The following is a 24,506-nucleotide window of genomic DNA, read 5'->3' as shown; positions in this document are numbered from 1 at the left end:
TGGATTATCCTAGGAAATACTCTCAAGTGTAGGAGGACTTAGGGTTGCTAGATGGTTTCAACAAAAATAGTGGACACACTTGACATTACATCACAATCTACATTGCATCTTATTTAGAAAATACCGGACATCTGTATTTTCTCATTTATATTTTCTCAATGTGGTTCCCAAACAGCTCAAATACTGGACCGTCTGCTTCAAAATTGGACACCTGGCAGCCCTAGAAGGGTTTAATAGAGCACCATTTAGTTTTCTCTCACTTTTCCTAGAAAACCTCTTATTCCCCATCTCCACAATGGAGATGACAGTAGAGCTTTGGGAAAAGATTTAACAAAAGCCATTACTAGAGTATGCCAATGAAATGTAGGAATTAGAAAGGTCTGTTGATCTCTTTTGAAGTGTGCCATAGCTGTAACTTATGCTGCATATATTTATGCAGCAAGCAAAAAAAATTCTTTTGAATAAAAATATAGGATTTAAAAAAAATCAGCTAATAGTCAATCATAAATGCACATTGTTAAGCTCAGATCAAACATTTAAGTACTATAAAATGTAACTGTCTGGAGATGCCCTCCAGATTCTAAAATCTTTCCAAGTTACAAAATGTCTATCCCTATAACTAACTAAAAAATATACTGAAATGTTGTATGAAGGTCCCACGTAAACATATGTGGTGTTGAAATCTTGAGAAATGCACATCATGCAAATGTCAGGTTGCATTGGAAATGTAAGGAAAAATCAATTGTTGCCAAACAGAAATTATGGTTGAGTCATTGACTCCTACTTGGATGCTCTGTGGCTAGCCATCCCACAGTTCCTGCTGCCCATTGAATTTTGGGGTTAGGTCCTAGTGCTTGTTGGAATAAAACATTTGTCATGGGTGGTTTTGGGCACATGTCATCAGCACCCCATGCTGCACTTATCTCCCTCCTCCTCCTTCCCTTCCTTCTTGAAAGAAATTTTCCACCTTTTTTCCCCCTGGCTATCCACCCAGATGCCATAGCAAAGCCAGCATGGCCCCTGCTCAGCTGCACAGTGTTGTGGCAAGCATCGCAAACACCTTATGCATTATGCTGTGATTTGTCCAGAGCCTGGCTAGGAGCTGCCTGCACAAGGAAGAATGGGGGGGAAGGGCCCGCATACATGCAGATGTGTAGGAACACATTGAATGGAGCAATTGTCATATGCTGGTGGCAGTCGGGCATGTTGACACAATGGAATGTCAATTCTGATCACGGGATACAACCATGGTGGACCTGTGGGACTGCATAGTTATGCAGCTGTGGTATGGGGACTAGTGGCTGCAAAACTTTCACATGCGTAAGGCCACTTTCATGGAACTTTGTGAATTGCTTTCCCTGTCCTGAAGCACAGAAATACCAAAATGAGACCTGTTCTCTGACAGCTAAGAACCAAGAGGCGATATGCTGTTGAAGCTTGCAACACCAGACTGCTATGGGTCAGTTGGTAAACAGTTTGGACTGGGTAAATCTACAGTGGGAGCTGCTGTGATCTGAATAGACAGGTCAATCAATACCCTTCTGGTAAGAAGGATAGTAACTCTGGGGGAATGTGCAGGACATAGTAGACGGGTTTGCTGCATTGAAGTTCTCTACTTGTGGTGTGCTGGGGTGGAAGGTGAAACGCAAATCTCTATCTTTACTACCTCGGCGGATGCAGGGGAGCTCTGCTCTAGATGCTTTTCCTGTACCTTTACTAGGCACTTCATCAGGTCTGCTTGTTTCCCCATGAGCCTCAACACTCATTCTGCATGTTACACTCATGTTCCTTGTATGCTTTCCTGTCCTCCTGTTCACTACGTCTGACCTCTAACAATGTGCACCTCCATGCATTGAGTTGTGTTCTATTAGTGCGGGCGGATTGCATGAGTTCGTTAAACCTGTCTTCATGTGTATGGTTTTCCCCCCACCTTTCTAATCTGTGAAAGTCTAACTGCTAGAGTGGGGGACAGGTACCACAGACAGATAGTGGTCCCTCTAGTGTATGTCTATGTATGGAATGACTTTTATGTTCACCAATATTGAGATGATGTATCACGTAATAAAAATCATTCCACATACAGACAGTATGTGGTGGGGTTGGGGCTGAGTGTGGGAAGGGGCTCAGGGATAGGGCAGTGATTGGGATTAGGACAGTGGCTGCGGGTGTGGACTCTGAGCTGGGGTTGGGGATGAGAGGTTAGGCGTGCAGGTTGCCCTGGGGAGAGAGGACTACTCCCAGCCCTCTCTCACTGTAACATCTTTGGGCCAGTTGAGAGGCTGCCTCTACACAGCTGCAAGCTCCAGTGGGCACAGCCAGGGCAGGTCTGGACTAAGAGGCCCAGGGAAGGGGCACCTGTCCCCTGACAGAAGCAACTCTGGGGAAGCTTTGGGTTGGGCACCACAACCAGAGGATGGGGCCTTTCTCTGAGCTGCTGCAGCCAGGGTAGAGGGGCTGCCTTCTCACCAGCCCATGGCTATTCTGACCTGTGGTCGGCAGACAGAACCACTTCTGCCATGGCTGCGGCAGCTCTGCGCTGGGGCCAGAGGAATGCACCTCTCTCCTGGCCACAGAAGCTCCCTGATGGGGCTGGAGGGTAGAGGTGGTGGTCTGTGCAGCAGCCCTCAGCCCCTGCACAGGGCTTGTTAGGAAGCTGCATGGATACACAGCTTATAGGGAACTTAGCTGACAGGTCTCTAGCTGCATGGAAAAAACAGCAAGGGCAGACCCTACAGAAGATACATTGTTAAAAACAGAAGGTTAACTCTTTTATTGTGAATCAAGCACTTCACAGCACAAAGCACATGTGTTAGGTACAAGGTTGAATTTTGCATTTTAAATTGAGCACCTGCCAGAAAGGTGTAAGACATGGCCAGTGCTGGGCAGCAGAACTCAGATTTGCAGGCAGGCATGGTAAGCAACATATGTGGGGAAGGATGCTTGCAAACTGCATCCCTCCTTTTCCAACTAAATCTGTAGGAGGGGCACAGCTGTGCACACTCAGCATGGGGTCAACCTTCCCCACCCCCCACTACACATAGTATGGCTGTTCTCTGGGATGATCCCTTCAAGTCTATCTCAAACAGGGCAGCACACCTGGGGTCAGTGCTTATTGGGGATCAGCAAAGAGAGGCAGATTGCCTCATTAGTATCCATTAAGGAGGTTAAAATGCTGATAATCAGATTAGTCGATGTGGGGGGCGCTTGCTACCCCTGCTGTGACTCCATAGTTTAAATGTGGCAGTAGCTAGGCTGCTGCCCGGCTCCTAGTACATTTAAACTGCAGAGTGGGATTAGCTCCCTGGGGTGGTGCAAGCCAGGACTAAGCAGGCTCTTATTACATTTAAAAGGCAGAGGTGCGATGGGGGACCGGTTGTGAGCTGGGAATCAGCTGATTCCCAGCTTGTGAAGGGTCCTCCACTGCGCCTCTGCCTCCCCTGCCCTCCCCAGATGATGCTTGGGGGAACTGGCTTTTAAGCTGGCTCTTGCTCTTCACCCCCTTGCTGCCTCTGATAGAGGCAGTGGGGGAGGGAAGTGACTAGTTGAGTATTGACTCAACTTACCCATAAGCAAGCCTAGGCTTGTTGAGTGGGTTGGCTGCTCAATTAGTTGCCTACAACCCTGGTGTCCATTACAAAACTTCCCCTATTTCACCAAGGAAACCATGCACCCTATCAGTCTTCTCTGTGCCAGAGAGTAGGACAGGAAGTGGATGCTACATGAATGTGGCCAGAAACCTGGGTTTGTGCTTTGATGATTCCCGATTGTTTGCTGTTGGCTTGGCATGGTAAGGTGTCCTACCACTGAGGACTGAATAAGGCAGCCCTTCCCAGAAACGTTCTGAGAAGGATTGCAGAGTACCTCCATGGCAGCTTAGTAGAGGTGTGCAGGGGAGGATTCCTGTTCCATCCCCAGATACGTAAACAGACTTTTCCAGGGAGCACCTACTGTGTAAGTGGACTGGCAGCCACTGTATTCCAATAGCTTGGGGCAAACCCAATTGTATTTAACCACTGCAGTATGATTACAAATGTGCACTTACCAAAGGTGCCTTCGCCACCATCAGGATCCAGCAACAGTAAGTCCTGGAAAGGGATTGTCTCTAAACAAGAAATGAAATTCAGAAGTTCCCTAGAGATTTTCATGTGTACCTGGGAGTGCAGCAGAGTTGAAAGAGTTGTCCAGCGCAGTCGCATTGGAGTACTGTGGGACACCACCTGGAGGTTGAATTAAAGTCGACCTAACACAGCTAACTTCAATCTAACCGCATGGTAAAGCCCTTGTGATTAAAATGGAGAATTCAGAGACACCCATGCTTTCTGGTTTGTTTATAGTCCTGTGGTTTCTAATATGGATGTTAATACTAGTTCCACGTTGTTACTAGTTATGGACTGAATACTTGCTTGCTTACTCTTCTTCTCAAACTACCTAGCCTTTATTTCTGCTGAGGTTCTATGTATTTGTTTTTCAGATGAGACCCTTTTTGCTCTTCCTGCTGCATCTGAGCCTCTGATGCACGCTTCTGCAGGCAAGTTCTTTCTGCTAGCCTTTTGTCTTAGAGTACATTCTGTACTTTGACTGTCATCTCATTAACTCCTTCCAATTAGCTTGCATTTACTAAAGCATGGGTCCAAGAATAGCATTTGTCTTCTAAATTCTAAGGTTGCAATTTATGTGCTCAAGATTATAAAAAACACATTTATTTCTATAGGTAGTGCATATTATACACTGCTCTGTGGATTCTTGGACTCTTGATACAGGAAATCATGTGATACAATTAAAAGCTTAAAATTTTAAAGCATAGTTGCTCTTACTGACTAGTGAAAGCTTTAATCAGTAATAACTTTCTGCAGTATTTTATGTGTAAATGAACTCCATGGTACAGTATTTACTCGGTGGTTGTTTTAATATGCTATCCATCGAAACATCCTTTTTGTTAAAAAAAAAAAAAAAGGGGGGGGGGGAGGGGGGAGGAATTCCCCTCTCAGCACTTCCCCACCCTGCCAACACATAGGCAACCATAACCAGGTGTAACATTCTTGTTAGTGATAGTTTAGTTGGGTTGGGTTGGTAATACTAGTCTCCTCTGATCTTTTGATCTTAACTGTAATCTTTGCACTGCATAAAGTTGCTGCTTCTCTAACCTTTTTGCATACTTCCCTGCTTGCTAGAAGAAGTGAAATAGAATAACATTATATCCTAACCCATACTTTATTTTAATGGGTAGTAGTATTTAGAGGAATATTTTAATAACTAATATTTTTTTGAACTTGTCATAAAATTTGCCTTAACTGTAAGAACACTTGCATTCTCTAATTTTCCTTTCTGTCCATGGTCACAGAAAAAGTTATGGACTTGCAGGAGCAGCCAGGTAGCACTATGTCGTCTGGCCAAGAGGATTTCACTGCAGTCCTGCTTGACACTGCTGCTTCTCTTCCCTCCCTCTCTCCTCTCTCAGCTGATTCCTTTAAAGAGCATGCAACCTTTGATATCCTATCAGATGGATTACCTGCAAGAGGCATTTACAACAACACAAATGAAAGTGAGGTTTATAAAGAAACTAAAGAAATTGCAAAGAATCCATTTGTCATTGAGAAAAATGTCAGAGATGTTCCAGAGATGGAATATTCAGAAATGGAATTGCCATTTGCTAAAGCAGAAACAGCCCTTTTATCTCAGACTGCAGAAGAAAAGCTGCTAGAGAGAAGTAAAGAAAGGTTTGACCTAGAAAAAATCCCTCAGCATCAGCAATGTATGTCTCCAGCGGTTCCTGTTGAATTATTTGGAAAGAATAATGAAGAGTCATTTTCTGAGAGAGTAAAATACGATAGCGATGATCATGGTGAAAAAGTGGCTTTCAAAGAAAATACTCCTGTAAGGGAAGAATATGTAGACTTCAAACCATTTGAGCCAATATGGGAGGTTAAAGATACTTGCCATGGAGTTAGCAGTTTGAAAGAGGTTGCTGGAAATCAGGTAGATGGCAAATTAGAAAGCAGTTTAGATGAGAAATATAATACAGATAAACTTAAGATACTAACAGTACAAAAAGACCTTGAAAACAAAAGTGAAAGCAGTAATGAAGATCTTTCTTTCCCAAGCACCCCAGAAGCTATAAAAGAATCTTCACAAGCTTATATTACTTGTACTAAATTTGAATCTGCTGTAACAATTGAGGACAATATAGCTAAAACCTTTTCTCCATTAGAGGAGATGTCAGAAAATAAAACTGATGAGAAAAAAATAGCAGAAATGAAAGCCCAGATTGGCACAGAACAGAGCGATACTATCACTGAAGTAGTAGGCAGGCAAAGCCAGGAAGCTGACTATGCTAAAACAGATAGTTTATCAGAGATGTCTGCTGACACTACAGCAAATATGCCTGAAGGTCTTACTCCAGATTTAGTGCAAGAAGCATGTGAAAGTGAAATGCATGATGCAACATGTACAAAACTTGCTTATGAAACAAAGATAGATTTAGTTCAAACATCTGAGTCATTACAAGAGCCTTTGAAACCTGTGATACAGCTCTGTCCCTCATTTGAAGGAATAGAAGCTGCTCCATCACCAGTCTTGCCTGATATTGTTATGGAAGCTCCATTAAACACTGGAGTGGGTGGTGCAGATGCTACTGCTGGGCAGCTTGATGCCTCTCCGTCAGAAGCCTTTACTCCTGTTGTTGTTTATGATGATGTAAAACAAGAGTTTGGGAAATCTCCATCATACAAAGAGGCAATGAATGTATTATTAACAGAGGCAGAAGAAGCAAAGGAGGAAACTCTATTTAGAGAATCTGATCATAAGAATAGTGTAATTGCTGAAGAAATAGAAACTCCTTATATATCTATTGCTTGTGACTTAATTAAAGAAACAAAGGTCTCCAGTGAATCTGCTTCGCCAGTCTTTATAGATTATTCAAAGACACAAATAACAGAATGTGTTTCACAGCATGTGCCTGAACATATTGAGTCTTCTGAAAAAATGTCACCCCACTTTAAAAAAACTGCCGTGTTCAGTGGTCAGCCACTAACTGAGCTTCCTCAGAATGAACAAGTAGTTGCATCATCTCTCACTGTGGAAGATAAATCAGCTAAAAAAGCTGACAAGATTGAAACAGGTGATGATGATAAGGAGGGACTTACAGATTTGCAACATTCTACTGGCAAACCGTATTTGGAATCTTTCCAACCTGAATTGGAATCTTCCATAACTATTACTACTTTGCCCTCTGAGTCAGTTTTTATAGAAACAGCCAAAAAGGAAAAATTTCCTCTTCAAATGGAGGAGTTGAGTACTGTGGCCTATTCAGCTAAGTCTGTTTTTAAGGAACCAAAAATAATAGACAAAGTTCTCTTACCCACAGAATCTTCTTCAGTCCCACTGACAGAAGACTTTATGACATCAGTCAGTCCTAAAACTGCTCCTAAATTGGTGACAAAAAGCACTGACAAAGAAATATTGCACAAAGATGAAAGTAAACAGATTACTAATATGATCAAAGATGAGACCAGTCACTTGCCTTGTACAGAGCTACCACATGATCTGTCTTTAAAGAAAATGCAAGGGAAAACCGAAGAAAATATTCATGCCTTGGAAAAATCCTCAGAGGCTTTGGTCAGAGAAGTGCCTGAAGTATCCAAGGTGTTACTGACTACTGATGTTTCACCTTTGTCCAATGAGAAAGAGGTAGTCAGTATAGGAAAACCTGAAGCTCTTGAGAAAGAAGATAACAGAGAAGTTGCTTCTGTTAAAGACAAGGAAAAATCTACTGCTATATTTACAGCAAAGATGAGTAAATCCTCAGGTAATCTGCATACACTATTGTGCACTTTACTAATCAATATATTTCTTTAGCTAAACTTAAAGCATTAATAACTTGTCCTCTTTTTTTAAAACGGATCACTCTATTTGTACATTTCATTGTCTAACATATTTCTGGTGTCTTCTGCTTAAAATGTGAGTACTCTATTAACATTTTCTCCATCCTGACTGCACCAGTGTATTTTCTATGTATGGCCTTGTATACTAGCTACTCAGGGTAGATTTCCCTTCCCCAATCTTTTACCCTGAGACAAGAAAACCTCTTACTGCTTGCTTCATAATTCTTTGTTGTTCCTCAGTAAACTGGACATAAACCTCTAGAAACCAGATTTTACTGCTTGCGGCCATGCATGTTATCTCCATGTTGCTAGCCCCAAATTTTGAGACCAAATTATCCCTCATAGACATGTTACCCTAGGCATTGCAGTGGTTGGTCTCTTAATATACATTGGTTTTCTCTCAAATGCTTTTGTTTCTTCATATACATAATTTAGTCATAAAACAGATCTTAAAAACTTTCTGGGTAATTTTTCTGCAGCTGCATATACATACAACTTGTAGCCATCAAAGGCACACTGACGTAGCCCTAAGCAATATGTAAGCAATAACTTTTATGTCTTGCTTTCATTGTTCTCAGTGAGCCTTACATGTACATCAGGGATCTTAATATTCACCTTATTTGAAATTGCTGAGCAATAAGTCCAATATTCTGTGAATGTTAAAATCTTTGCATGCATAGAATTCTATTACATATGCCCATTTATTTTTATTTTTAAAATGAAATCTTACTGAGCTGCAATCTAGCATAGTATTTCCTTCCATTCATGTTAATTTAAAGTAGCAGAAAGATAGATGTTCGGACTCTTAGTATTTTGTGTCTCATAATTGCTGCTGTAAACTGTATGCCTCATTCAATTCCAACTCCGTTATGGAATAAAATAAAACTATTTGGCTTTCTGCTGCAAAATGCTATTCTCCTTGAATAATTCTTGTGAATTATGCATACGCTGTTATTTAATACAAATCTATTTCTGGCCCAAATAGCGATCAGTCTTTATAGCAATGGTGGGAAACCTGTGGCCCACCTGGGTTCTGTGTGAGCCCTGTGAGACACATTGTTTACCAGTTGTCCATGCACAGGGTTTCCAGAGTCTGCTGGCTTTCATCTGCAATGGTTTTTTTTTTTCTTACTGGTATTACTAAAGTGACGTAAAGCGAGGGCATGTGAAGCAAGGTGTTTGCTGATTGTATACAACATTGACTGAGAGCGCCTTGCGTTTTCTCTGTATCCAGTTAAAGCGCTGATATGGCTCAATCAGCACACCCCACAAATTCTAGGTATGCAAACACAATTAGCAAAACTACTCTATCCCAGAAGACAGTCTTGTTAACTTCAATCTTGTGGGCCACTCACTAGCCTAGGTTGTCAATCTGTGCTTTATAGACTTCAGTTTGGAACAATTAATGTACTAACACTTCGGAATCTGCAATCATTCATTTCATTGTATATATCCCTATCCATCTGAATTCTGTGAACTTGTGTTTTACTGTATGCATGATGTGAAGTTGAGTTTCAGCATACATTAAATTCCATAAAGGTTCTGTTTAGTGTGCATGTTTATGTATATGTACTGGTACCATTACTTTATTTTAGTTGTTCTCAAAGTATAGGTTGGGAGCACAAAGGAGGTCACAACCCTGTGTTAATGGGGCTGGCCTAAGCTCCATTGTGTAGTGCCAAAGCGCGAGGACTTCAGCCGTTGGTGGTATGGCTTAGAGTTACAGGTCCCCTGCCTGGAGCTGATGCCCATGGGCTTTGGCTTTGACCCACCCCTCCCCCCACTCCTCCCAGTCCAGGGCAGTGAGATTCAGGTTTTGTTTTTGATCCCACAAGCCACAGTGGTGGGATTTGGATGGTTCCTTCTGAGATCATGTCATTTTTTGTTGTTGTTGTTGTGTCAAGTAAGTGATGGTGGTGCAGTGAAGTGTGAGAACCTCTGCTTTATCCCATTCCCACTTCAAGAACTTACAGTGCTGTTTTTGAAGACTTTACATCCAACATCAGTTGACCTCTCTGGCATTTTTCTTGAAAATAGTTTTTCATTATTATAACTCAGGGAACTTTTCTTTTTTTAAAACAGAAGGTAGTTTATCTTGAACAATGTTTTAAAGCACATTGCTAATAGACTCAGACATTAAGGCCGGAAGAGACCATCATGACTACCTATCTGGCTTCCTGCAGCTTGCAGACCAGAAAACCTTACCCACCCTCTCTTGCAATAGACCCGTAATCACCGGCTAAGTTCCTGAAGTCCTCAAATCATGATGTAAAGACTTCCAAGTCACCAGCGAATCCATCATTTACACTAGTTTAAACTTGCAAGTGACTCATGCCCCATGCTGCAGAGGAAGGCAAAAACCTCGCTAGGGCCTCCTCTGTTGTGACCGGGAGAAAATTCCTTCACAACCTCAATATGGTGGTCAGTTAGATCCTGAGTATGTGAGTGAGACCCACCAGCCAGACACCTGGGGAAAGAATTCTCTGCTGTAACTTGGAGTCTTACTCATTTAGTATCGCATCACTGGCCACTAGAGATTGGCTATGTGCTGCTGTGGACAGTCTCCTCAAACCGTTTCCTTTATAAACTTCTCAAGATGAGCCTTGAAGCCATTTTTTTACCCCCCCCCCCTCCCCCACTGCCTTTGGAAGGCTATTCCAGAACTTCTCTTCTCTGATGGTTAGAAACCTTCATCTAATGTTGAGCCTAAACTTGTTGATAGGCAGTTAATAACCATTTGTTCTTGTCTCCACATTGGTGCTTAACTTAACTCCTCTCCTTCCCTGGTATTTATCCCTCTGGTGTACCGATAGGAAGCAGTCCTATCTCTCCTCTTCCTTCTTTGGGTTAGGCTCAACAAGCAAAGCTCTCTTTAGTCTCCTCTTTATAAGGTAGGCTTTCTATTCATTGGGTAATCCTAGTAGCCTTTCTCTGCACCATTCCACTTTGCCTTCATCTTTGGGTGATCAGAAGTTCACACAGAATTCCAGATCAGATCTAACCAGTGCCTTGCCTGATGCATCTTAGGACTGCATTTAGCCTTTTTCACAGCCTCATCACACTGGGAGCTCATAGTTATTCTGTGATTAATCAGTACACCCAGGCCTTTCTCCTCCTGTCACTTCCAACTGATACATTCCTCCCAACTTTTTGATTAGCACATTGCTACTTTATGTCCCAAGGTCATTAATAAAAATGACACGCTATATTGGAGGAGGAAAAAAAATCTTTCCTCCAAGATCAATGCAAACTAAATTAATGTATTTGAAGTATAAAGGCTGTTGCAGCAATTTGCATCTGTTCCAATTAGTCTTAAAGGTGATGGGATTTTTTTTTAAGACTTGTCAGTTCACAAGGAAGATCGTTTATAGGTTGATGGAACCTGGATGCAATTTGTTGATAAAATTGCGTTTACTGCTTCATGGTTTCCACTTATCCATCTTCCATCAGTTGATGAGAATGTGGAGCAAGAAAAAGTGAAGTTTAGTTCCTCTTTAGTTGCTTATCACTCAGTGCACTGTGGGTTTTTGTTCTTGTTTTTCTGCTTCTCCCGCCTTGCAGTTACTATTTTTTGTTGTTGTCTGCTTGAAAATGTAAGCATGATTAAGTGCCACAGAGTCTGTAACCCTGTTGGTTCTAAAACCATTGATTTTAAAATTGTGTCTGAATAGTTGTGGAAAGAACCTTCTTGAACCAAAGCATTCATTACATACACCTGCTTCTAGATTAGCAAAAGAATCTGCAGTTCATAACCTTGGAAAAGCAATGTTTATGCCTGGGCGTGGTTTGGTGTTTTCACCTATCTTTGCTCTGATCAGTGATGCTTCAGCTATAAAGAACCATAGATTACATGGTAACTTTTTAAAGGCACCATAGTAGAGGTTCAAATTAAATGTACACTCCACATAAAAAAACCCCATAAAAAGTAAACCAAAAAAGTGCCGCCATGGCTAAACAACAAGTAAAAGAAACAGTGAAAGGCAAAAAGGCATTCATTGTTTAGGAGGTGGAAGTTAAATTTAATTGAGGAAAATAGAATTGAAGCAATAAACTCTGGAAAATGAAGTGTAAAACTGTGATTAGGAAGGCCAAAAAAGAATGTCAAGAATAGGAATGTTAGTGTGTTATTGATTAGTCATGTAACTGCATCAAACTGTAGCAATCACATGACTAATTGATAGTCGATGGGGATGGGGATGGCAGCTGGGGAGCTCTCTACCATCCCGCCTGCCACCCTGTGCTGCTGCCTCTATCCGCCTGCCATGCTCATAGTGAGGTCCAAGCTCCCTGCGGACAGAAGTTGCTCTGGCATCCTATGGAGCAGCCTTTGTGGCTGGCCCAGGCTTCCATGGACAGACAAAGGCTGCTCTGCAGCACCAGCCTCTGTCTGTGGGGGTGGTCTGAGCTTCCTGCAGAAAGAGGCCTCTGTCTGTGGGGAATTCAGACCCTCCACAGATAGGGATAGAGCAGCTTGTCTGCTGGGAGCTCTGGCCCCCACAAGACAGGGCCTGCTGCCACCCCATACTGCTGCTTCTCAATCAGAGGCAGTAGTGCAGGGCAGCAGGTGGAGGTGGTCTACGTGGGGAGGCTGCTTCGTGGGATGCCGGAGCAGTCTCTGTCTGCAGGGAGCTTGGACCCCCGCGGACGGGTTTTGCCACAGAGCAGAGCAGTCTCTGTCCTTGGCAAGCCTGGGTGTGCTGTGGACAGAGGCTTCTTCATGGCAGGCTTCTTCATGGCAGCCTTCCCTGCCCCTCCCCTTTCCCCTTTCTCTCCATGCTGCTGCTTCTTCTAGAGGCAGCAGTGTGGGGGGAGGGAGGCGGTTCCGTGGAGGTGGTTCTGGGGGGAGTTGGCTTTTAAGCTGGCTCCAACCAGCTCCCACCTGCCCCCACCTCTGTAGGAGTCAGCAGAGGGGGGAGGCGGGTCCGTGGAGCTGACATATGCGGGGAGCCAGCTTAAAAAGCCCATGCATATCAGCTCCTGCCCGTCCTCCTCACCATCGGTACTGCTGCCTCTATCAGCCACAGGGTGGGGAAGGAGGTAGAGCCAGCTTAAAAGCTGGCTTTCCCCCTATTGCTCTGATACAGAGGCAGCAAAGGGAGAGGGGGAGGATGTGTGTAGATGACAGGATTAACTGATAAGACCAAGCTTATCAGTTAATTGTGTAGTCATCTACACGTTGATTTCCCTAGTCAGGAACAGCTACCCAGAAAATCAGAAGCATAAAGCCACTGGATGGTCAAGATGCTAGAGGAGCACTCAAGGGCAATAAGGCTATTGCAGAGAAACTAAATAATTCTTGGGATCAGTCTTCATGGCTGAGAACATGAGGGAGATTCCCAAACTTTGAACCATTCCTTTTCAGTGACAAATCTGAGTATCTATCCTATATTGAGGTGTCCATTATAGTGACATGAAATTGATACTGATGACTTATTACAGTTGAATGTATCAGATGTTATTCATGCAAGAGCACCGAAAGAACTAAAATGTGTTGCAGAACTACTAACTGTAGTCTGTAACCTATCATTTCAATCAGCTTCTGTACCCAATGACTGGAAGATAGCAAATAGGATGCAGATTTTTAAAGAGGGGTTCCAGAGGTGATCCTGGCAATCACAGGCCAATTACTAAGTTCAGTTCTGGGCAAAAAAGTTGAAACTACAATAAAAACCTTATCCAACAGAGATGAAAATTATTGTAGAAGAGTCAGCTTCACTTTTGGAAAGGGTAATAATACCTTACTAATCTACTAGAGTTCTTTGAGCAGGTCAATAAGCATGTGAACAAGAGGATCCAGTGGATATAGTGTACTAAGATTTTCAGAAAGCCTTTAGCAGTGTGTCTCGCCAAAGGCTGTTAAACAAAGTAAGCTGCCATGGGATAAGAGGGAAGGTTCTTTTGTGGATTGATAATTTGTTAAAAGATAGGAAATAAAAGGTAGGAAAAAATGGTCAGTTTTCAGAATGGAGAGAACTAGAGGTGTCTCCCCAGGAGGTCTGTTCTGGGACCTGTCCTATTCTATTTCATCAGTGATATTGAAAAAGGGGTAAGTAGTGAGGTATCAAAACTTTCAGATGATACAAAACTACTCAAGATAGTTAAGTCCCAAGCAGACTGCGAAGAGCTAAAAAGGTCTCTAAAAACTGGATGACTGGCAGATTAAATGTAATGTTGCTAAATGTAAAGTTACACACATTGAAAAACATAATCACACCATATATATAAAATGATGGAATCTAAATTAGCGGTTCCCACTCAGGAAAGATCTTGGAGTCATTGTCAATAGTTCTCTGAAAGCATCCACTCACAGTGCAGAAGCAATCAAACAAACTGTTAGGAATCATTAAGAAAGGGGGTAGATAATACAGATGATATCATATTGCCTCTTTATAAATCCATGGTACTCCTGTATCTTTAATACTGTATGCAGGTGTAGTTGCCCCATGTAAAAGACACGTTGGAATTGGAAGAGGTTCACAAAAGGGCAACAAAAATGATAGAGGCGTATGAAACGGCTTCAGTATGAGATATTAGACTAGGACTCTTCAGCTTTAAAAAGAGGTGATTAAGGGGGGATATGATCAAGATCTATAAAATCATAATGTGTAGAGAAAGTAGATTAAGCAGCGCTGTTACTTCCTGTCATAACACAAGAATTAGGGGGTCACCAAATGAAACTAATAGGCAGCAGACTTAAAAAAAATATTTCTTCACACAATGCAGTCAGCCTGTGTGTCTCTTTGCCAGAGGATTTTGTGAAGGTGAAGTCTATAATAGGGTTCAAAAAAGGACCTATCCTCCATGAATGTATCTAGTTCATTAATGGTTATTAGCCAGGATGGGCAGGGATGGTGTCCCTAGCCTTTGTCAAAAGCTGGGAAGAATGACAGGAAATGGATCATTTGCTGGTTACCTGTTTCTGTTCACTCCTTCCGGGGTGTCTGGCATTGGCCACTCTTGGAAGACAGGATACTGGGCTAGATGGACCTTTGCTCTGACATGGTGTGGCTGTTCTTATGTTCCTATATCCTTTGCTCAAAGGCTATGTCTATACTGCTGGCTTTTGCTGGCAGAGAGTATGGTAATGAAGTGCTCATTAGCAACTTCTTGCACTTCATTTGCATAATCTCTGCCCGAGGCTTTTTGCGTAAGTGCTGTATACCTCCTTTTTTGAGGCACAAGGATCTTGCACAAAAGGGCTTTTTTGCACAAAACGGATCCATCTACACTATTAGTTTTTGTGCAAAAAGCTCTTGCGCAAAAAGCCTTGGGCAGAGATTATACAAATGAAGTGTGAGAATTTGCTAATGAGTGCTTTATTAGCGTGCTCTTTGCCGGCAAAAGTCAGCAGTGTAGACCTAGACAAATAGCTTTAAAATGTACTCTATCTGTCTTTTCAATTTTTTGTTATGGTTCCATTTCAGTGCATGTGAGTTTAATTAATGCTGCCCAGCAAATCCATGGGCAGTTTTCTATAATTGTCAAACAGTGTCTGATCCATAATTCTTAGTACATATTTGATCACACTTTCAAAAACTTACGTGTATCATTTAACACACCAAATGGTTATGATAATACAGCCTCTTCCTGACTTACAAACCGGTTACGGACCAAACAATTGGTCGTAACTTGGTTTGTTCGTAAGTCGGACCCCATAGAGTTACATGCGACCACGCTGTTCGTAAGTGCGGATCGCGTTCGTAACTCGGGGTCTACCATTTATGACAGCTTTGGTCGTAAATGCAAACGGTTGTAAGTCGACCATTGGCAACTCTGGGACCGGCTGTAATTACATTGAAAGGAATATCTGTAGACTAGTAGTTTGGTGCCATCTAGAGTTGGTAAATGAAAAGGTAATTTAGTGGATATTTTTCACTCAGCACAGTGCTATACAAAGACATGATAAACTCCTAAGCAGAGCAGTTTCTTTCTTTATCTGAAATGCTCTTAGAAGTTGGAAAATGAAAAGCCTGTGACATTTCTTGATTTCCTTCTGATTCTCCAAATGTCATTCACATCTCTGTATTTTGAATATGTTTTTGACTTGCATAGTTTTATGAAAAATACTCTTACCCCAGCAGTGTTTCCCTTAAGTTATGTTATTTTTAATGTTTTAGCCCTTCTGTCCCTCTAAGCACTCAGCATCCAAAGACAATGAATATCATAAATGCCAATTGAAACTCAGTGGGAGCTTTGGGTTCTCTTCTCTTTGGTAAATTAAACCACTTATTTAGGTTCCCAATGTTAGCATCAGGTTCTGAAAACATTTGAGTTTCATTTCCTGCTAAAAATTTCAGTGCTTTTATAGGTTTGTGTGAGTCTCTTGTTTGTGAACGGAAACCTGGCAAGGTGCACTTGGATGTCGTTCAGACTAGATGCTGCCAGCCAGTGTGAATTGATTTAAATCACCTGCTTCCAGAAGAGGGTGCCCTAGATAAGCATTGCACCTCCTCTTGCAGCCAAACACCCTCCCAGAACCTTCACCCATCATCCCCTCCTCTAACACATGCTCTGGGAAAGGGCAGGGATGGTATCTAGCACCCAAATTCTGTCCCCGAGCCTCTACCTAAATTCCCCCCGTCCCCTCACCTGTAATCTAGTCCCCTACTGCAGCCCAGAGCGTGCACCCAGCAGCCAAGCTCTGTCCCAGGGACACAGTTTTTTCCTTTTTTAACCGGGGAAAGGATTTTCTAGGGTCTCTCTTACACCCAGAAGCCATGACAGTTTTTTCTGTGGCAAAAGTGTGTGCATGGGGTGGGGGGGGGGGGGGGGAGTATAGGAAGCTGTGCATGTGCTGAATAATGTTCTCCCTCTTTCTTTCCTGTTCACTCTATTGTTCCTTTCTTCTATGCTGCCGAACTTTACTAAATATTGTCTGTCTTTAACGGTATCTTAACTAACTCCTCTGCCTTGCTTGGTTCAGCTCCACCACAATATAAGCACAGAACAACAATCTTATCCATTCTGTGTCTTTGCAAATTAGTTTGCTGAGAACCAGAAACTGAAAGGCCAGAACTTTCAAGGAGCAAGAGCTGGAAATTCGATTGGACAGACTAGAGCTATTAATTGATTTTTTAAAAAAAAATTTTTAATGAGACTGTAAGTTAGGGATGTGAATGTGTACCTGGGAATACCAGCACTTCAGTCTTCACTTTATTGGGCCATAGGAAGTGAAACTTCATTTGCAGAGCAAATAAAAGTACTAACCTGCAATCTAAAAAGGGTGTTCAGCTGTTGTACATGCACTATGATACTGTGTTTAAAAATCATGAAATGTGTGTTTTTACGTAATGAGCACTAGTATGATACTCGCCTTCTGAAAATCTGAAATAAGAAAAATAACCTAATGTTACCTTGTATGACTATATCCAATTACTCAAATCCCTTAATTTCAAATTCTGAGGTCTATAGCACAGCCAAATGTAAAGAGCAGACCGGCATCTCAATAGTACCATCACTGAAAGAAAGCTAATTCTGAAGAGGCTTCAAAATTGCTTTTGAGAAATACATTTTACATTGTCAATCCTGATTAAATTTTCCAGCTCTAAGTGCTGTTCAGTTCTCATCTTTCCAGTACTACTAGGTGAAAGGACATGTCCCATTTAAGATGAAGAAGCAGAAGAAGTGTTTTCCACTGAAACTTCTGAATGTACAAATCTGCAAAATTTCCTTAGGGATGAAACAGTGTGAATTTTAATTACAAAGTAGCAGTAGTGCCGATTACTTAGCATTATGCAGTCAAATTTTGTGGGAGTTGGTTTCAAACTGCATCATCTTTAGTCTCACCTGAGCAGCAGTTTCCACTTATGTTGGCCTTTGTGATAAATAGTCTTGTAATGGTGGACCACTTCATTGAGGACTTAATTTAGATAGCCAGGCACATTTTTGGATCCTAGTTGTCTGGAGGCCGAAGGCTAAACCACTGCCAGGCAAGATTTTTTTAGAAGCTGTAGAGTGTCTATATTAACATTTGGACTTTGATAAACACTGAATGATGGTCTAACTCTGTTTTCAGAGAAATCAGTGGACATTTTACCATTAATTTCAGTGGGAGCAGAGTTAGGCCAATACAGAATCATCTGTAAAAAATCTTCCCCTAAAATATGGCAAAAAAGAGGCAGAAGAACTGTAGGAACTGTTCTAGTATAGAATTGCCACTATAATTCCAGCACCCCTAGATGAGTTAGTTTGATTCAGAAATTTCATGAGATGAAAACAGGAAAGATAGTAAAGTACTTTTTGGTAATAATCAGCCTACCTTCCACAGTTTAAGGGGGGAACCCAATTTTCAAAATGTTTTGTATTCAATGTATTTATAGTCAAGTAACATTTTCTAAAATAAGAGTAAAGTGCTATGTAATCAAGAGATAAGATTGGAGGGAATGTATATAGCTATGAATATAAAGATTACGGTAATTTTAAAGTGAACAAAATTTAGATGTTTGTTGCACTTAGTACAGGCCTGGGAAAAGTATGGCCCACAGGCTGAATTCAGCCTGCCAAGCCACTGGATCTGTCCTGCCTATACAGCAGGAAGCCCAGGCAGGCTCCCGCTTGCCTTGCCCCACTTGCACACTGCTCAGAAAAGGGGCTGCTGGACCATTTCTCTTTTGCAACTGTGAGTCTGAGGTAGGGGGAAGGCTTCAGGGGCTGCCCCCACCCTAGCACAATCCCATTGGCCGGTTTCAGGCCAGAAACTGGCCAGTCGAGCTGCCTGTTTGAATAACATGCAGCACACAAAGCACCAGGCCCCCCTCCGCTCTGGCTTGTAGTTGTTCACATTATACGCATGGCTCCTGCAGCCTGTATAGGGGAGGAGCAGGCAGGAAGGCTGCCTTGGAAACATGTTGGCCTGCTGTCTGGGAGTCGCCCAGGTAAGTATCTCAGCCAGAGCCTGGTATCTCAGCCTCTCCCTTCCCCAATCCTTTGCCCCCCACTCCTGCCCCTCTGCTCCTCATAACCCAAACCCTCTGTCCCCTCCTGCACCCATATTCCCTCCCAGATTTGGCACCCCAATACCCTGTAACAATCCCTTCCTTCCCTAGGTCACAATCCAAACCCTGCATCCCAGTCCAGTGCCCCAGGTCACAACCATCTCTTTCACCCAAACTCCTTCCCAGACCCCACTCTCCCTCCTGCACACCAATCCTTTACCCCAAGCTCCCTTCTGCACCCATCCTCCATCCTAGAACCCGTACCTTCTCCATTAATATCATGGAAGAGTGCAGCCCCTGACCACTTTCCAAATTCTTGGAGTGCCCCTCCCCCCCCATCAGAAATTATTGCCCATCCCTAACCTAGTAGGTCTAAAGCTATAGCTGGAAACCTAAATTTATACATCAACAATGCAAATCAGTATAAAAGTCACATCTAGGATCACTGTGTGTGACTTTCTGATACGGCTGATTTTTGTAAGATAGAGATGTAAGTGACTAGTCAAATCATTCCTCGACTAGTTGCTTTATTCCCCACCTCCCACTGCCTCTGTATCGGAGGTAGCAAGGGAGGGGGCAGGAGCCGGTGTTGGGGGGGAGCTGGCTTGAATTCCGGTTCCCCCTAGCACCATCTCTTGGGGAGCCAGAGGAGGCAGAGGCACAGTGGGGGAAACTCTGCAAGTAGGGACTGAAGCAGTTCATGCTCATGCCGGGTCCCAACAGCTGCGTCTCTGCCTTTTAAATGTAGCAAGAGTCCTGCGGGGCTCTTACAACATTTAAAAGGCCGAGACGTAGTGGGGAAACGGGGGCGAGTGGGGAAATTCCCTCGACTACTCGATTAGCTGATTAATTGAAATTTAACATTCGGAGTGCAAGAGAACTTTTATTGTTTAAAAAAAAAGAGAGAGATTTACACATTCTGCAGAGGAAGCTGAGTAATAGATTGCAAAGAATGAATTTAAAACCAGCCCCAAGAGCATACGTTGACATAAGCTTATGAACTTTTTTTCTGGTTTCTTTTTGTAATATGAAACATCAAAGCTTAGTTACATTTAGCATTGAGGAACTTTAGGCATGCTGAGTATTGACAAACCAAAGTACTCAGAAGTTATGGCTCAACCCCCACCTCTTCCAAAATGAGATTTTTAAAATATGTGGGATTCCTCTGGATTTTGAGCCTGTAGTTTATATTTGTCATGTTTTCAAGCTTTTCTGCACATTAATTAGGGCAAGAAGCTTACTCGTTTTTTAAAATGAAGGTTAAGATTTGTGACTCCTGGATTGGTGGCTTTAAGAAAAACTCAAAATATAATAAAATCATGAGCATTTTTGCATCCTAGTAAATAACCATCTGTAAATTTATATTTGGTAGGAAACCCTTTTTATGCTAATTCTTCTGTATTGTATTCTGGGGAATTCTGTGCCATTGGTGCACACAGGATTCATGTGCCCCACAGAGTATTTTTTGCTCTGCAGAAAAATGCTGCAGTTATACTTTTTTCCCTGCTAAGGAACTGCTGTGGTAACAGAATAGAAAGTAGCTGCTATTGCTCAGCAGTAGCCCTGCAGATAGGGCAGGGGAGCGGTCAAAAGGCTTGGGATATAAGGGAACAGAAAATGTGAGATAAATGCGGCTTTTGGAGTATCATAGGCTGGGCTCACAAGGGGGGACAGACTTGGACGGGGTGAGTGCAAGTGCAGGAATACATGGGAGAAGGGGTGACTGGGTGGATGCAGCACTGTGTGGGGGCAGGGACACATGGGGAAGGGGCTGGCTGAGTTAGGATGCAGAGACACAGAAAGGGTGGGGCAGATGTGCCTGACTGAATGAAAGCAGCTAAGCATCAGTTAAAGTTTACATGGTGGAGGCTCTTAACCCTAACCTAGTCTTAATCCTAACCTAGTCACAACCCTTACCCTTTTCTCCTCCCTTCCAACCCCCCTCCCTTACAAATTCACACTCCCTAGGTTCTTACCAGCAATTATTTCCCTCTCCCTCAATTCCTCCATTATCCCTGACTCTCCCAAGCCTTTGCATTGCTTCTGAGGGGTGTAGGGAAATACAGTTTTGTATTAAAGTCTAAATGAATTATTACTCAAAGTTCTGTATTAATACGCCCAGGGAGCAATATGTCAAAAACATGTCCTGAATAGTTTTTGTTGTCTACAATGTTACAAACATACTTTTGACAAATATTTTGACATGAATCACCAAAATAATGGAAACTGGTGGCTATATTGTGTATTTTTTTTCCCCACCAACAAAATTTGCAGAATTTTCAATTTATTGGTGCAGAATTCCCCTGGAGTAAATAAAGGATAAGTTAAGGCTGTTTTTAAGGATTAAAACTATTGGAAGGTATTTCTGGTACTGAGATTTCCTTCAGTCTCTTAATGAGCTACTTAACTACTTTATTAGAAGTGCAGATAGAATGATAAAGTACTTCGTATGACCTAATTTCCTAGGGAAAATAAAATACATAGTTGACAAAATAAGGTTATAAATATAGCAAGACTGTTGACATTTTAATGCAAGTCGTGTCAGTAATCTGCATAGGTGGGGAGGGGAGGGAAAGAAAGAGGCTTGTAGAAATGTAAATGCAAATTTCCACCTTTCAATTTTTTCTTAAGAGCAAACCATTTTGAGTTTTTCTGGTGTAGACTTTGTGAGCATGAGTTTTGTAACCTCTGGCAGTGTGACAAAAAAGCAAGATTGAGGTAGCTTTAGCTTTGTTGCAAAGACTGTGTGTAATATTATGTTGATACATAATTTTATCCTAGCTGATTTGTGGGGGGAAAAGCTGATTGTATTGAAGATTCCTTTCCTTTCTCCCTCCACTTCCTTCATTCTGTGTGGTACTAGTGGCAAGGAAATGGTTGCAACAGTAAGGAGATTGAATTGAAGAATTAGTGCTGAAGTATTAGTAGCCTAGTTACAGATTGCACTGCGTCAGTCTGCTCCACACCCAGAAGACAGTCATGTGACTTAAGCCCTGCTGCAGTTGTGCTGCTGACAAGACTGCAGATCTCTGGGGAAACTGATGTTTCATATCTCAGACTGTAGATTTCTCCAATTGCAGCTATTCCATTGGCATGCATAATTGATAATCACAGCTGGAGGGTAGATCCTGAGAAGAGATGGACAGTCAGCTGAGCAATTGGAAAGATAAGGGTATTTGCTGTTTAAACATTTTTCTTAAGCTAAACATGATATGATTTGTTTTCCAGTAAATGAGGCTTGTAGCATAGGTTTTTTTTTTTTTTTTTAAAGTTGTAAGACATGGTGAAGTATGTACAAATTCTAATGGTCTAGGTTAAAAGGAATAAATGAAAAACCGCTTGTATGCCAGTCTGCAAATATATTAGCTGGCTAGATTTTTCAGTCCTACATAGCAATGCATAGAATAGCTTGGTTCCGTGCGTACCACACAAATGTCAGTGCAGCCTTAATTTAGCCAATGTATTGCTTTCAAAGTTTAGGTTCTGTGAATTGTTGATGTAATCAAATTATTAAACTAGTGGAGTCAAGCGTGTGTCTATGAAGTGTAATCTGTGCTGTATTGGTCTTAGGTTATTAGTGACACAAGGTGGGTGAGGGGATATCTTTTTATTGTCAAGCTTTTTCAAGCTTGCATAGAGCTCTTAAGGTCTAGAAGATGTACTGCGTGTTTCAGCTAAACACAGAATGGAACATATTGTTTAGCCTAAGTAATTAACACACATTTCAAGGGGCCATTCGTGGTGACACAGCCTAATATCACCTCTCCCGTCATATAGGGAAAAGTAGGGGGGAATGAGAGGAAGGGGAGATAAATGTATTGCAGATTATTGTAATGAGCCAAAAATCCAATTATCTCTTTTCAGTCCATGTGTTTTAGTGTTTAGCAAACTTAAGAATTTAAGTTCCCAGGCTTGTCCTTTAAAGATGTGCAGGTTTCCTTCAAGGATGAGGAGTGAGAGTCAGCTGGAGTCACTGTTTTGTGAAAAGCATTCACCTACAGGTGATTACTAGGGATGTGAATGGGTAACTGGTTAACCAGTTACCTGGTAAGCATCATCCTTGCCAGGTGATGCTTATGGGGTACTGGTTAACTGGCACCCAGAGTGGGGAAACCCACTCTTAATTAGTTACCCGGTTAAACCCAGTGTTTAACTGGTTAACTGATTAATTGGGATTTTATATCTCTAAGTGATACAGTATTTTTGGTTTTGATCTGTTTTCAGTGCAAGTTCATTTAAAAGCATAGTATAAGCCTGGCTTCACCCACATGGTGGAGCATTTAGTGCACTGGATGAGGTATTACCACCGCAGTGATAGGCACCTGTAGGACCCATGGATCTTGAGATTTGTGTTATGGAGCATGTTGATTACCATGGCAGTGGAGCTATGTCTGCAGGTTTAACTGCTGTCATTCTGACAGTCTGGTCCTGCATGATGCCCAGGGCCAGCCCACAACATTTTGGCACCTGAGGCGGAGAGCTCAAATGACGCTCCCATGCCACATTTTCTCCTGCCTGCCTGTTATGTCTCTTGTGCCCTCCTTCCTTCAGCACAGCACTCCACCATCTCTGTGCGTCTAGAGCACAGAGAATACATATGCACCAGCAGCAGACACAATTTTCTACATGCTGGGTCCTAGTGATGTTCCCCCTCCCCCACAGTCTGGCACCTGAGGCGGATGCCTCAGTTTGCCTCATGGTAAGGCCAGCCCTGGTGATGCCTACTTCTGAAGATGAGCTTGGAGATGTTGAGGAGGAGTTTGAAGGCCAGGAGAGGTGTTAGAATGTGGTTCCCATTGAGTACAGGTTATGGTTTGATGAAGCCCTGTATGGGTTCCAGTATGGAATTGTAGGTGACAACTAGAGGCTGGAAAGGGTTTTATTACTGTATTGAAACAGATTTTGTTTCAGGGTATTTGGGTGACGCATTCCATGATACAATCGACTTCTGTAGTACTGTCCTTACTTGAAGAAGGCAGTTTTCAGCCTTGTCCCTAGCACATGTGGTGCCCTGTACAGCCCTCCTCCCCCTGGTTAGCCTCCTTAGGGGCAGAGCCTGCACACAAGAGCTGTGAGGTTAGGGAAAGAGTTGTGGGGGACAGGAGCAGGGCAGCCATGCAGGGAGGCAGCAGGTATTGGGCCTGCTCACCAGCAGTGGTGGGAATTGGAGTGGCCTGGCCCCAGCCCTCTCTCCTCATGTCACTTGAGGAAAGGGGTGGAACCACCCCCTTCACTCACCATTGGTGGATAGTGGAGCAACACAGCTGGGAGCTGGGTGGATCGGGCTGGGACCAGATCACTCGCTGCTTTCCATCACCACTAGTGAGTGCAGTGGCAGGCTCAACCCCTGCTGGTGGTGCCAGGCTCTGCTAGTTCCCCAGGTTAGGGAGTTTGAGGGCAGGGGTGGAATAGGGTGAGGAGCGGGCAGAGCAAGGGGGAAGAGGAAGGGGCAGAGCAGGGAGACTGGCTGGGGCATGAGAACCCCAGATTTCATGGTGACCTGTGAGGCTGCATATTTTGAGTAGTGGTAGGGATGGTGGAGTGTGTTAAAGTGTACATCCTAGTTTTCTGTTTGTCGTGTGGTCTGTGGTACCGAGTGCCTGCCTGACGGTAACAGATTTCTTGGTGTGTTTGGGTTAATTACTGAATTGTCGTTGGTAGGTGTGATGGTCTGTTTCTTGTGTGTTGCCTT

General features: G+C 42.7%; 1 protein-coding gene across 3 annotated transcripts in view; it reads left to right on the top strand.

Annotated features, from left to right (window-relative positions):
- The window catches only part of RTN4 (reticulon 4), a 72,128-nt gene that overhangs the window by 16,402 nt on the left and 31,220 nt on the right, over window positions 1-24,506 (top strand). The window contains exons 2-3 of one of the 3 annotated variants that reach the window (XM_075925492.2): window positions 4,472-4,528; window positions 5,342-7,804. The exons of 1 other annotated variant lie outside the window; for it this stretch is intronic. In XM_075925492.2, the coding sequence (XP_075781607.2) occupies window positions 4,472-4,528; window positions 5,342-7,804 (2,520 nt within the window). Of the gene's footprint in view, window positions 1-4,471; window positions 4,529-5,341; window positions 7,805-21,837; window positions 21,987-24,506 lie in introns of those variants that run through there. One more of the 3 variants, XM_006122120.5, reaches the window with a different exon arrangement.

The sequence above is a fragment of the Pelodiscus sinensis genome, chromosome 3 (genome assembly GCF_052426305.1).
Source record: "Pelodiscus sinensis isolate ZL-2025 chromosome 3, ASM5242630v1, whole genome shotgun sequence".
Taxonomy (NCBI): Eukaryota; Metazoa; Chordata; order Testudines; family Trionychidae; genus Pelodiscus; species Pelodiscus sinensis.
The sequence above is the reverse complement of the archived record's forward strand: the minus strand, read 5'-3'. Positions and strand labels throughout refer to the sequence as shown.